At 28.2% G+C, this 11,715-nt stretch overlaps 3 protein-coding genes across 9 annotated transcripts in view; 2 read left to right on the forward strand and 1 right to left on the reverse strand.

Annotated features, from left to right (window-relative positions):
• The first annotated feature begins 3,662 nt into the window (after positions 1-3,662).
• On the forward strand, positions 3,663-5,653 carry LOC111033963. Of its 3 annotated transcripts, none has more exons than XM_022314945.1 (5): positions 3,663-3,978; positions 4,569-4,708; positions 4,765-4,914; positions 4,972-5,140; positions 5,237-5,653. In XM_022314945.1, coding segments are annotated over exons 1-5 (792 nt in total). In that variant the 5' UTR covers positions 3,663-3,977; the 3' UTR covers positions 5,569-5,653. The 3 variants fall into 3 exon arrangements, with proteins under 3 accessions (XP_022170637.1, XP_022170636.1, XP_022170633.1); XM_022314944.1 differs by having other exon boundaries at positions 3,673-3,978; positions 4,972-5,170; positions 5,237-5,568; XM_022314941.1 differs by lacking the exon at positions 3,663-3,978 and having other exon boundaries at positions 4,562-4,708; positions 4,972-5,170.
• LOC111033964 (39S ribosomal protein L34, mitochondrial) lies at positions 3,897-4,486 on the forward strand. The gene is made up of 2 exons (XM_022314946.1): positions 3,897-4,075; positions 4,153-4,486. Exons 1-2 carry the CDS (start codon positions 4,041-4,043, stop codon positions 4,385-4,387), a joined length of 270 nt encoding a protein of 89 aa, XP_022170638.1. The 5' UTR covers positions 3,897-4,040; the 3' UTR covers positions 4,388-4,486.
• Positions 5,654-5,845: 192 nt separating the features above from the next.
• Positions 5,846-11,715, reverse strand: part of LOC111033951 (zinc finger protein 709-like) — an 18,148-nt gene continuing 12,278 nt past the window's right edge. For all 5 annotated transcript variants that reach the window (XM_022314925.1, XM_022314924.1, XM_022314927.1 and 2 more), the window contains 3 exons: positions 6,947-7,027; positions 6,738-6,876; positions 5,846-6,625 (listed from right to left, as the gene is read on the reverse strand). In XM_022314925.1, the coding sequence (XP_022170617.1) occupies positions 5,916-6,625; positions 6,738-6,876; positions 6,947-7,027 (930 nt within the window). In that variant the 3' untranslated portion in view covers positions 5,846-5,915. The remainder of the gene's footprint in view (positions 6,626-6,737; positions 6,877-6,946; positions 7,028-11,715) is intronic.

Genomic DNA, 11,715 nt, shown 5'->3' on the forward strand with positions numbered 1-11,715 from the left:
CTAGTGGCTAGTTGCAACGGTAAAGCATAGGGCGTGTGGTTTCCTTACATGCAACCAGAAAAAAAGGTACGGTAAAAAAATTCAATGTGACTCTACGAGTAGGTATAGGTACTCGATATTATTAAAAATCGGAAAATGAATATTAATTGCATTTTTAAATCATTAAAGAGTGCGGTCCATCATAGAGCCGATAATATTAAGTCTTACACTGTTTAGGTTTTTTGAGGACATTTGATAATTTTGTGTAATTGTATCCACAACTCAAAATTAGATCATAAATATAGTATATACTAATATACCCCGAATATACTTATTTATTTAGAGCATAGACAAATATAACTTTTAAGTTTGACACGATTGTATTGATTTCGAAGTATGTAGTCCTTAAAAAATAAAAACTATATGTCTAGGTACCTACTATACCTACCTAGTAAAACTAATAAAACGTACCCAACTAATATGTAACTTATAAGTTATAATAGCTTATTGAAGTAGGTAATACAAAAACCGTAACAAAATAAATATATCTAGGTACACGAACGTGATCTACAAACAATGCGTATTGTAGAAAGGTACCTAAATAGATACCTATACTAGGTAGTAGGTATATTTATTATTTGTTATGATATAATTAAATGAATTGAAGACAATTTCGTTTAGAGTGTTTAGACTTTTATAAATTGGGTCTATATAGTATTATATTTTATATATTGAGGACATATCATCACTTCAATGTCTCCGTTAGGAGTTTGATTATTGTCCGATTATTTGATGACATATATATAGATACCTACCTCATACAAATTACAACTATAAACATTACACGTTGTTGTAATTATAAATAAAATACCCTGTATCATGTAGTTTATAGGTAAACTATTCGCACTGTAGTACAGCAGACTCTATATAAACATTTTTTATAATACATTATGTAGGACATTTAGTCGCTGATTTATATTAGGGATTAGGCTGTGTAACACTATAAATTGTACATCGTATCATTAAACTTATATTATTATATTATATATCCGATCTTATTATTATATACCTTTAGCTTCTGTATGCTTGTGTACTTTAACACACGTCATATACAAGTACAATTATTAATATACGAGTATATCATAATATATGATATAAAATATAAATGTTAATAAAACAAATGTATGTGTATAAGTATCAGGACATAAGGACTAATACAGTGAGACACCTAGGTTACCCATAACTAGCAAAACGTAGACTTCAATTAATAGATGTATTAAAAGAAAACTCCAAATATGTTGTGAGTTTTAGGCTGGTGTTTTATCAGCAATACTCCATTATGATGATGAAGTTAGCACCTCCCCCCAACCTTCATAAAAATTATCTAAACCTGTGAAAATATTTAGCGAATTAATTGCAAATTGGTTTTTAAAATTTGCAAATCAAGTGTGAAATTACAAATTAATAACTAAGTTGGGGGGGGGGGGGGGTAACTTCATGACCATCCATACCCTACAGTGCTGATGGTGTTGATGTTGAACGATTGATCTTGTAGTTTCACTCTATAACATAATGAAAACTGCCTACAAATCTAACTTGACACCAGTTTTTTTATTATAAAGACTACCTATACGGCAACGTATTTAAAACGATCCGAAATTTGAGAAAAGTTACAAAATCCAGTAGTTGGTGCTATACATATTTTAAATCACTAGCTATTATGGACGGACGCAGAGGGTAAACATTAATCGATCAATGATATAGAGTTTTCTTTAGTACTTTTTCATATTTCTACTATTGTCGAATAATGATATTAATCAAAAATAAAATTACCATTTTTTACCTTTTGACGCCTGGGCGGAACACAGTGGCTGCAATTCAAGTGACGTTGTTATAAAAGGAGTTACCTAACGCAACAAGTATTAGTTTTAGACTTCTAGAGTTTTCAAGTAGTTATATATACACAATATTCTAGCTTAGAATCTAAAATTATTACATTTAATTCTTAATAATATAATGGAATGCAATATTGTAATTCGGTAATTACGAACTAGAAATTATTTATCTGAAATCTTAAACATTCTGCAATATCAATAAATATATAATTATTTTTATTGTATATAAATCTTAGCTCTAATAAACGATTACTATCTACCAACAAGTGATGGCCCATGAAAAGTTAACAAAAAAAGCAATATTATACTTGAGTAAGTGTACTTAAAATTTAAATACTGATTTGTATAACCTAGTAGAACTATATTCATTCAATATTGTCAGTGATAATTTTACCATAACAAGTCTAGTTTTGGCAATTGGTTGGTTGTGTTGGTCATAAGTCATAACTCATAAGTCATAAGCAAGAATTTTCTAAAGCCGTTGCCCAAATTTTTAATAATGCGCATGTGTTTTATTGTAAAAAGAGCTAATTATAAAGATACTATGACTAGTAAGGAAAATACTAGTTTTTGAATTTACAACTTCGATATAAAGTAGGTACCTAAATAGCTAAATGTTATATTGAATATTACCTACCCTAGAAGATGGACAAAAGGAAATTTTTACTACTTTAAATAAATGTTGTCATGTATGTGACATTTTATCCCATTAATATTGAATTATTAATTATTAATTCAATTTGTTGTGATTGAAATGTTATGAAGTAAAATCAATTTGGTATTAATTGCCATTTGTTATAGCTTAGATATTCACTAAAAGAAACCTTTTTTTTTTTTAAAACAACAATATATTTACAATCTGTATACATTTGATACAATAAGTAAATTTTTTAACATTATTTACAAGGCATGTGGGCGTGATAGAAGGGGGCATCCAATGACACTACTTCAATAACAAATTTTGATTTTTGATTTTGATTAGTAAGTTTTTGTGCTGATTATAATAGTAAATCACGCGACCAGTTACGTTTAAGGCGTGGAGGAGGATTGTTGGGAATGGTGGCAGAGGAAAGATTAGAAATTAGGGGGTTAGGGTGATTGTGAGTGTGCGCGTGGAAATTCGAATAATATAAACGGGCGCGAGTAGGAATGGTGCATATTTTTAGGTCATTATGTAAAAGAAACCTACAGTAATAATCCACATCACATCTAACAAACACTTCAAAAACTTGAATTATAAATACATTTAAAATTAAAAGAAATGTTTATACTCTTATAAAAATGAAATAAAATATATGTTTTATTTTATAAAAATCATAAACTTAAAAGAATAAAATCATTATGTGGTAAACAATACCTATTCATCTAAATTAAAGTTTAACAATAATAATTAACAATTAAAATTTTGATTTTATTTACCTACATCATTGCTTGGTGACGAAAGAAAAATTCTTTCTAAGTGATAAATTCATAAATTTTATAATATATTAAATAGTAAAATCACATTTCAATTCTGGTATTGAGTAATACTATGTAAACGTAACAGTTTACCTACCCATTTTTACTATTTATATGAAGAGTTTTTACGTAAATATTGAACACTAATACTATTTTAGTAATTAATTTATTCCTAAAGATAAATTTTCGGTGAATACGGTGATGTAATTATAATTTAAATACGATTTTTAGTTTTATAATTATAATTTTTTAAAGGTAATAAAGTCAAGTATGTCCCTATCTAATATACGTTAATTACACACCGGGCCAGCCTCGGATTTGACCGCCATGCTGACTGGTGGAGAAATAAAATTAGTGTGCGATATTTTACAGCAGATTATAATATTAAACAGACATTACAAAATTTTTTTGTTGTTTAATATAATCCGTGGTTTTACGGTACGTTTTTTTCGGTAATTTAACCCAAGGTTGAGTTTAACCTCCGTATCAGCAGACGCTCTAGCCTTCATGGTTTTTTTCTGTGCATTTATTATCACTAGCTTATCACTAACTTTCCATACATAATTTCTTGCTAGTGCTTACAGAATAGGTCGATCGTTGGAACTTGGAGCCGGCTCAATTTTTTCAGTTTAAATCAGCTAAACAAGTAAGCTTTATTTAGATTATAATTCATCAATTCCCCCATACATCCTTTGGAAATCATTCAGAATGGTTTTAGGCCAAATTCTACGCAGCACTTTCCAGTAAGTTGTTGGAAAAATCATTTAAACTATTTCTTAACACACGTCTGTATTTTTTTTACGATTATTATTTATTCTAGAAAAGTTATCGGAATCACTCCTTATGGGTCTACACCAACCAGTTTTTTAACACCGTCAGCATTAAACTCGTGGTCTATTGACTTGGTTCGCACAAAAACACGTCATCATTTTCCTCGACCCAATGAAGCAAAACGTATTAAAAAACATGGTTGGTGGACAAGAATGGCGACAAAAGAGGGACGCAGAGTACTGCAGCGCAGAATACTCAAAGGACGATATGTCCTCAGTCATTAATCTTAATTTTGTTACTCATGTTAAAATAATTAATAGTTAGTTTGTTCTCATCGTGTTTTATGGACTAAAATAAAATTTTTAAAAAAGAATTATAACCAATTGCTCTTAGAGTCATTTATTTTGTACTTGAAATATCTAGAATGTTGTAATGTGCCTTTATTATTTATCATTTTTATGTTAGTGATATTGAAATGTTTTGGATTTCGGCCGTTGTGCTTGATGCGCTGTTTTAGTGAAGCGATAGAAGTTAGTAAAATGAAACGAAAACATAGTCGGAATGTCAATTATTATGTGCCTTTACTTTCAGAAGTAAGGCGAGAGGTAATTTTAATAAACTGTATTTTTATCATTGCATTTAATTAGATAACTATTTTTAGTCTATTAAGAAAATTGTTTCTTTACAAATGTCTGGTCGATATTTGAGTTGTACCACTATACTCAGAGATGGTAACATTCTTAAAGATTGGAAGATGCTTTACATGCCAGAAGATATGAACAAAATGAATTTAGATGATGTCTATAATTCTGTTAGTAATAATTAATGTATTCATATTATTTCTATTACATAAATTGTTTATATTCAGGTTGCTGCACTCATGAAAGATTTACCTGAAAGTGATATTTACCTAATTGAGAACTATGTGAAGATGCCAAACAATGTGAATGTTGCTGGTGCCAATTTATTTTATGTTAAATTACAAACACTTGCTATGCTAATAGCTCTTATCAACAGCGGCCAAGCTGTAAATACCCGTAATAATACTACTACTAATAATAATACTCGTAAATATTTACCAACAGATATTGTTTTACAACCCATGTTTCACAGTTTTTTTTTAAATATTTTAGAAGAATCTATGAACAAAGTGATACTAATGAAAGCTCGTTTGCATGCCAGACTATTTCGAATTATTGTTGGTACAGAAATCATTTCATCACAAGATATAACTGAATTGATGCTAAAAGGCGTCTTTCCTGAATATATTACTCCTGTTGTTCCAGCAATCGATGCTATTTTATCTTATAGATCAGTTAAAGAACCAATTTTAAGAGAACTTATGTCCAATGGTCTTATGTTGGCGATGGCTTTTGTTGATCTAGTATTGAATTCAAATTCAAAAAGTATGCAAGCACTTAATGAAAGTTCTAAGAGAAAATTAAAAACCACAAAAAAATTATAATTTTAATGATCATTTAATGAAACGATAAATACACATTTGACTAGAGATTTAATTTTTAAATAAACAATGATCTTGAAAAAATATACATCTAAATTCTTAGTTTATTCAATCTATTTAGATAAATAAATGATGTGAGTATGAAAGGTATTAAAATTAATTGAATTGCTAGTGTAATAATTAATATATGATAAATAGAACATTAATTAGCTAGAGTAAAAATAAGAATATTAGTAAATGTATATCATTAAATATAAATGAGAAAATTAGTAAATGTACATCATTAAATATAAATGAGAATATTAGTAACCAATGATTTAATTATTTAAAATATTGAGTCAATTAAATATTTAAAACAAGTTTAGTCTGATATTGTTCATAGCATAATTCTCCTCATGTTTCTTTTTTATATGACGATTTAAATCATTTTTCTGTTGATACTTTTTATAGCATATCAAACAGTTGTAGGGCTTTTCCCCTGTGTGTACTCTCATGTGTATACGAACCTTCTCGGGCCGGCTAAACTTACGCTGACAGACTTCACAGCTGTATTTTTTTTCATAGTGTACAACTTCATGCTGGCGTAATGTTGACAAGCATTTAAACGAAGAACCACAGTTTGTACACTGATAAGGCCTTTCCCCGGTATGTTGACGCTGGTGTACACTCAATTGAGATTTGTTTGGCAATTGTTTACCACATGTCTCACATATTAAGCATGTAAAATGAATACGTTCATGGATTTGCCTTGATGCTTCATGTATAAAAGTCTTATTACAGTATCGACAAGAAAAAGATGTAGATTTATCAGATAGATTGTAAATAAGTGCCCATTCTTTGGAATGTGGTATGTCATGTGTCTTAATGTGGAGTATAAGATTTGCTAAATTGTTGAAGCTGATTAAACATAAATCACATGGATAATATGGGTGTTGAGCTTTAAAGTGTAATTTTACATGGTTTTCAAATTCCAATAAATTTGAACAGCGACGAAAACAATGATGACAATCCAAGTCTTTCAAGTTATGGTTCAACAGAATATGGCGTCTCAATTCTGTACCTATATGATCAAAAAGAAATTATGATTTAGGTAGGTATCATATTAGCAGTAAGGGGTTATGGAATACTATAAAATTGTAAACGGGAATAACTTATATTATAATAATACTCACCACAGGTAAAAATATTTGTACAGCGTAAGCATTGTATTTGATTTGTACTTCCAAAAGTATTACGGGCAGTATGTACAATATTTTCAATAGCATGTTCCCTCTTAACATTGCCAAACTCATTTTCTTTATTATTATTTTCCTATAAACAATTATATCATAAATTGAATGATACATAAATATATTTATGTTTTAATAGTAAATAATCTCACTTGAACTATTACTTCATTAATATCAAATTCATTCAAATCTTCTTGAAAGGTTTCAGACATTTCTAACGATGCATTTTCAATCTATACATACATATGAATGTTTGTCATATTATGTCACAAAATAAATAATTAATATACAGGTACCAACTACTTGCATAATAGTTTTAAAAAATATTATTATTAATTTTTAAATTAACATTATACTACATTAAATATTGAAATAAACGTATCTATTTATATAAACTATAATAATTATGTCATTTTGAATAGGAACAGGAATAGGTAACAGGAAGGTGCACATTTGCTCATATCTGATTTTAAAAGGCAGTGGGTCAACCGACCTAATTGGCTTAAGGTTGTTCAATTTTCAACTGTTAGTGAAAAATCATGCTTACCTAATTTTATAACTTGAGGAAATATAATATGGTGTAGGTAATATGAAATTATTGCACAAATGACAATTGATAGTTGGAATATATAAACACGTAGGTCGTGGACATGTTTCCATTTAAGTCTCTACAGTCATTATTTCAAAACTTACTTGAAAATATTCTTTTCATATAATTAGAATATTTAATGTTTATTTTTCAATTTTTAATGCATAAGTGCATGCATATTTATTCAGTTTTTAGTGCATAAACTTCCTGATAACCTTAGTTATAAGTTATAACAGTTATAAGCATTTAGAGTTTAGATTAGCGAAGTAGTGAACAACATTTTACAGGCCCTGTACCACTTTTTAACTCACCAAAACTTTAAAAATTAAATGATTATAGCTAAATAACTAATGAACTACTTGTTCAAAAATTAATCTTTATAGACTGAAATAGTCAAAATAATAATCTGCTTAGAAACTATAAATTAAAAAAGTAAATCACTCAAAAAAAAAGTGAAAACTTAAAGCACTAGGCACATGCCTATTCATATATAATTCCTATTATAAAAAGTGGTGAAGTTAATGAGAATAATGAACTCAAGTTAAGTTAAGAGAACACAAAATCAATAAGTTAGAAGTTATTTAACATTCAACAAACCATAAATGTAACTCGAAAAGATAAAAGTTAATATGGAAAAAAATATTAACTTACCACAGTTAAAAAAAAGTTAATCTACCAATTCATAAGTTGGTTAGAAAACCAACAAGTTAAGTTAGAAAGACAGAAATAATAACTTTTTGACTACTTAATGGCCACTTTGGCCTATTATACAGGACTACAACAATTTTAAAATGGGCAATGGGTATATTTTACAACAACATAATGTAGCGAGCTGTGATTATGTTTAAATATTATAAATAATCACTCCAGTGAATCCCTCGGGTAGTTTTAAATAAACATGTGATTGACACGATGTCACTCAAAGAATAAGAAGAACTCCATGTATATATATGTTAGTTGCAGGAGGCCTACGAAGTACCATAAATAATTGCGCGTGACCTCCAAACGTATGTGTTCATAGATATATCACTACTCATATGAATATTATTAAAATAGTTCACATTAAAAGCATTAACAGCGTTGTGTTGTCACAGAGATGACAACGACCAGATAGGCAAGGGACATCCGGTGAGTGCAGCGCGTGGCCGCCCACGGTATGACCTTATATGGTAAAAGTAGTAGGGTACTCAGCAGGGATACGATCCAAGTATAGCCATTATAATACGTCGCTCGAATGGGCTTCGGTAGACGGACCAACACCAACGAGCTAGACGGACCAACACCAACGACGAGCTAGGAGCTAGGATATGACAGTCACATCTCGCTAGTCTCCATTATTTAATATAGTCACTTTGGACTTAGTAAATTTATTGTTTTTGTATTAATCAAATAAAAGTATTCAATTTATAAAGAAAAAGACAACTCTTCTTCATTTATTTTTCAACACCATCAAACGGACGTAGTCGGTTTGTTACAATTGGCGCTGTGGACAGGGTTTGCAAAAGGAAAAACATTTTGGAAACGAATATTTTTGAATTATTTCAAAATATTCCAACCAAATTAATTCAAGGAGGCAATTCAATCAAATTGAATCATCGTTGGAAGTCGGTGACGATCAACTTTCAACAACTCCGCAAAAGAATCCTGTCAGCAACATCGATTACGTTCCAAGTCAAAATTACATGGAGGTAACTACACATACCATGAATCAAGTATCAGCTGCATTGGTGTAAGTAGTAATTATAATTTCGAATTTAAGAATAATTTTGTTGTCCGTCTCCTATGGTACATTTTATGACCATAGTATATTTTAATAGCACGCAATAAAAAGTGGTAAAATTATAACATTTGAATATACATATTAAGTATTAATTATTTTATTTAGTTGAAATTATTTATCGATCATAAAAATAGACAATAATCAGAATATTCTGTATTTTTCTTAAATACTTTAAAATTTTAGTAACACAAATAATTAAATTAAATTAAATTTAAAAAAAAAAAATAATAATAAAAAAAAATATATTTAAAATATAACATAGTAACATAATAAATAAATAATATTTCAATAAATTAAATTAAAAAATATTTTTAACAAAAGAAATACTAAATTTAAATATTTTGTATAGGTTCTAAGATTTTATTGCGTTGTTAATAAAATTTAATTTTGTTAGGAATAAAATTTTTAAAAAAAAGTGGAAAAAAAAATTAGTGAATAAAGTGAATAATTATAGATATAATAATATTATTGAGAATTATACTGAGAATTTAATAAGAATTATATTAAAAAGAGAATAAGAGATATTAAATTGAGGATTGTTTAAAAAAAAAAAAATTAGTGAATATATTTGAGAGTTAAAAAGAATTTTTATTGTGAATTATTGAGAAGTAATTGAGTATTTTATTTAAAGGCCGTGTAGTAAGTCCTTCTGGTTAGAATTTTTATTGTGAATTATTGAGAATTAATTGAGTATTTTATTTAAAAGCCGTGTAGTAAGACCTAGTGTATTGAATTTATTAGACAAGTTGAAGTCTATTTTATTGGGGAATTTTAAAGGCCGTGTAGTAAGTCCTTGTGTTTTGAATTTTATTAGACAAGTTGAAGTCTAATTTTTGTTGAATTTTATAGGCCGAGTGGTAAGTCCTAATTTGAGAAATTTTTATTGAGTTTATATTTGTGAGTTTTATTTAAAGGCCGAAAAGTAAGTCCTTCATTGTTGAGAATATTGAATTTATTGTTGTTTATTGTGATGAATTTAGGCAAGTATAAGTCATACGAATTAATTAATTAAAGGCCGGTATAAGTCCTTTTGGTGAAAAATTATAAGAATTTTATTGAAGTTATTAAGGCCGGAATAAGTCCTTAGATATTATTGAGAGATATTTGAATAAATTAAATTGAGTTTATAAGGCCGTGATAAGTCCTTAAATATATGTTGAAATTATATTGAAGTTTTAATTGTGAATTAGAAAAATTTGTAAGGCCGTAATAAGTCCTAATTAAAAAAAAAAAATTTAAAAAAATAATAATTTAAATAATTAATAAATTAATATATTAAGAGTAATTAATTAAAAGTAAAATAAATAATTGAATTAAATTCATTTTGTTGAGTGACAAGTTATTGAAATATAAGGAATAAAAATATAATAATTGTAGAATTAATTAAAATATTAGAAGTAAAATTGTATTTGTTGTAATAAATATTTTAGTAGTACGTATTGAATAAATTTATGGGTTTATTGGTGAATAATAAATAAGTTATAAAATAATAATTTTACGTATTAAAATAATAAACGTGTAAAATACTACGATTTAAATTAAATGAATAAATTAATTTAATGAGTCAAGAAAATAAAAATAAGATAAGTGAAAATAAAAATTTGGTAACAAAAGTTAAAGAGGTTGAGGAAACCAAAAGTAAAGAAATAATTAACGAAGCAGTAATAAGCGATAATTGTAGTGAAATAAAAACGATTGACGATAAAAGAAACGAATTATTAATTGATTTAAGAACAGACGAGAGATATCAATATTCAGTAGATTTAAATAAGGAAAAATATTTAGAATCTATACGAGAGAAAGAATTACATAATAAAAGTATCCGACCAATTATAGTTAACGAAACTGAACTACGACAAATAGGCACTCGTTCAAAGAAAGGTATAGAACATACTCAATTAGAACCCCTTACAAGAAAACCTAAAAGCAAAATGACTGGAACTAAACTCCCATTAGAAAAAGCTACTGTTATGATTCCAACGTGTACAGGAGAAAGAGACGTGTATCAATTTATAAAAGCATGTGATTTAGCGTGTTCAGCGGTAGAAAAAGACGATTTACCTATACTAATGAAATTTATAAATACGAAATTATTTGACCAGGCTCTCAACGTATGTAGATATAGGGACATGTCAGATTGGGAAGGAGTAAAATTAATTTTATTAGATGCTTTTGAACCACAAAGTTCAACATCAACATTACAGGTAGCGTTAAATTCTGTACGTATGCGACCAAACGAAGACGTCGATTCGTATGTTAGACGAGTAGAACAATATTATATTTTAACTTATGCGTAGCGAGTACTAAAGGAAAAACAACGGATCAGGCCACAGTATTAAGAGATCAGTTAAAAGAACAAACGTTGGTAGTATTTATAAAAGGTTTAACACCCAGTTTAAAAACAATAGTAAAATCACGTAATCCACCCACCTTAGAAATGGCGATGCAAATAGCCAAGGATGAGGAAACAGAATTAAAATCTGAATCGGATGCATACCAATACTATGGAAATCAAAATAGAAATAATAATAATTATAACCGACGTAATAATA

The sequence above is a fragment of the Myzus persicae genome, unplaced genomic scaffold, assembly GCF_001856785.1.
Source record: "Myzus persicae strain clone G006 unplaced genomic scaffold, MPER_G0061.0, whole genome shotgun sequence".
NCBI classification, from domain to species: domain Eukaryota; kingdom Metazoa; phylum Arthropoda; class Insecta; order Hemiptera; family Aphididae; genus Myzus; species Myzus persicae.

Excerpts from the sequence above, each read along its gene's own strand:
- LOC111033964 (XM_022314946.1), top strand. The coding sequence starts at position 4,041 with ATGGTTTTAGGCCAAATTCTACGCAGCACTTTCCA. Across the intron at positions 4,076-4,152 it reads ATTCTACGCAGCACTTTCCA|AAAAGTTATCGGAATCACTC; the intron begins GTAAGTTGTTGG and ends TATTTATTCTAG.
- LOC111033963 (XM_022314941.1), top strand. The coding sequence starts at position 4,562 with ATGTTAGTGATATTGAAATGTTTTGGATTTCGGCCGTTGTGCTTGATG. Across the intron at positions 4,915-4,971 it reads TAGATGATGTCTATAATTCT|GTTGCTGCACTCATGAAAGA; the intron begins GTTAGTAATAAT and ends GTTTATATTCAG. Across the intron at positions 5,171-5,236 it reads TACTACTAATAATAATACTC|AAGAATCTATGAACAAAGTG; the intron begins GTAAATATTTAC and ends TAAATATTTTAG.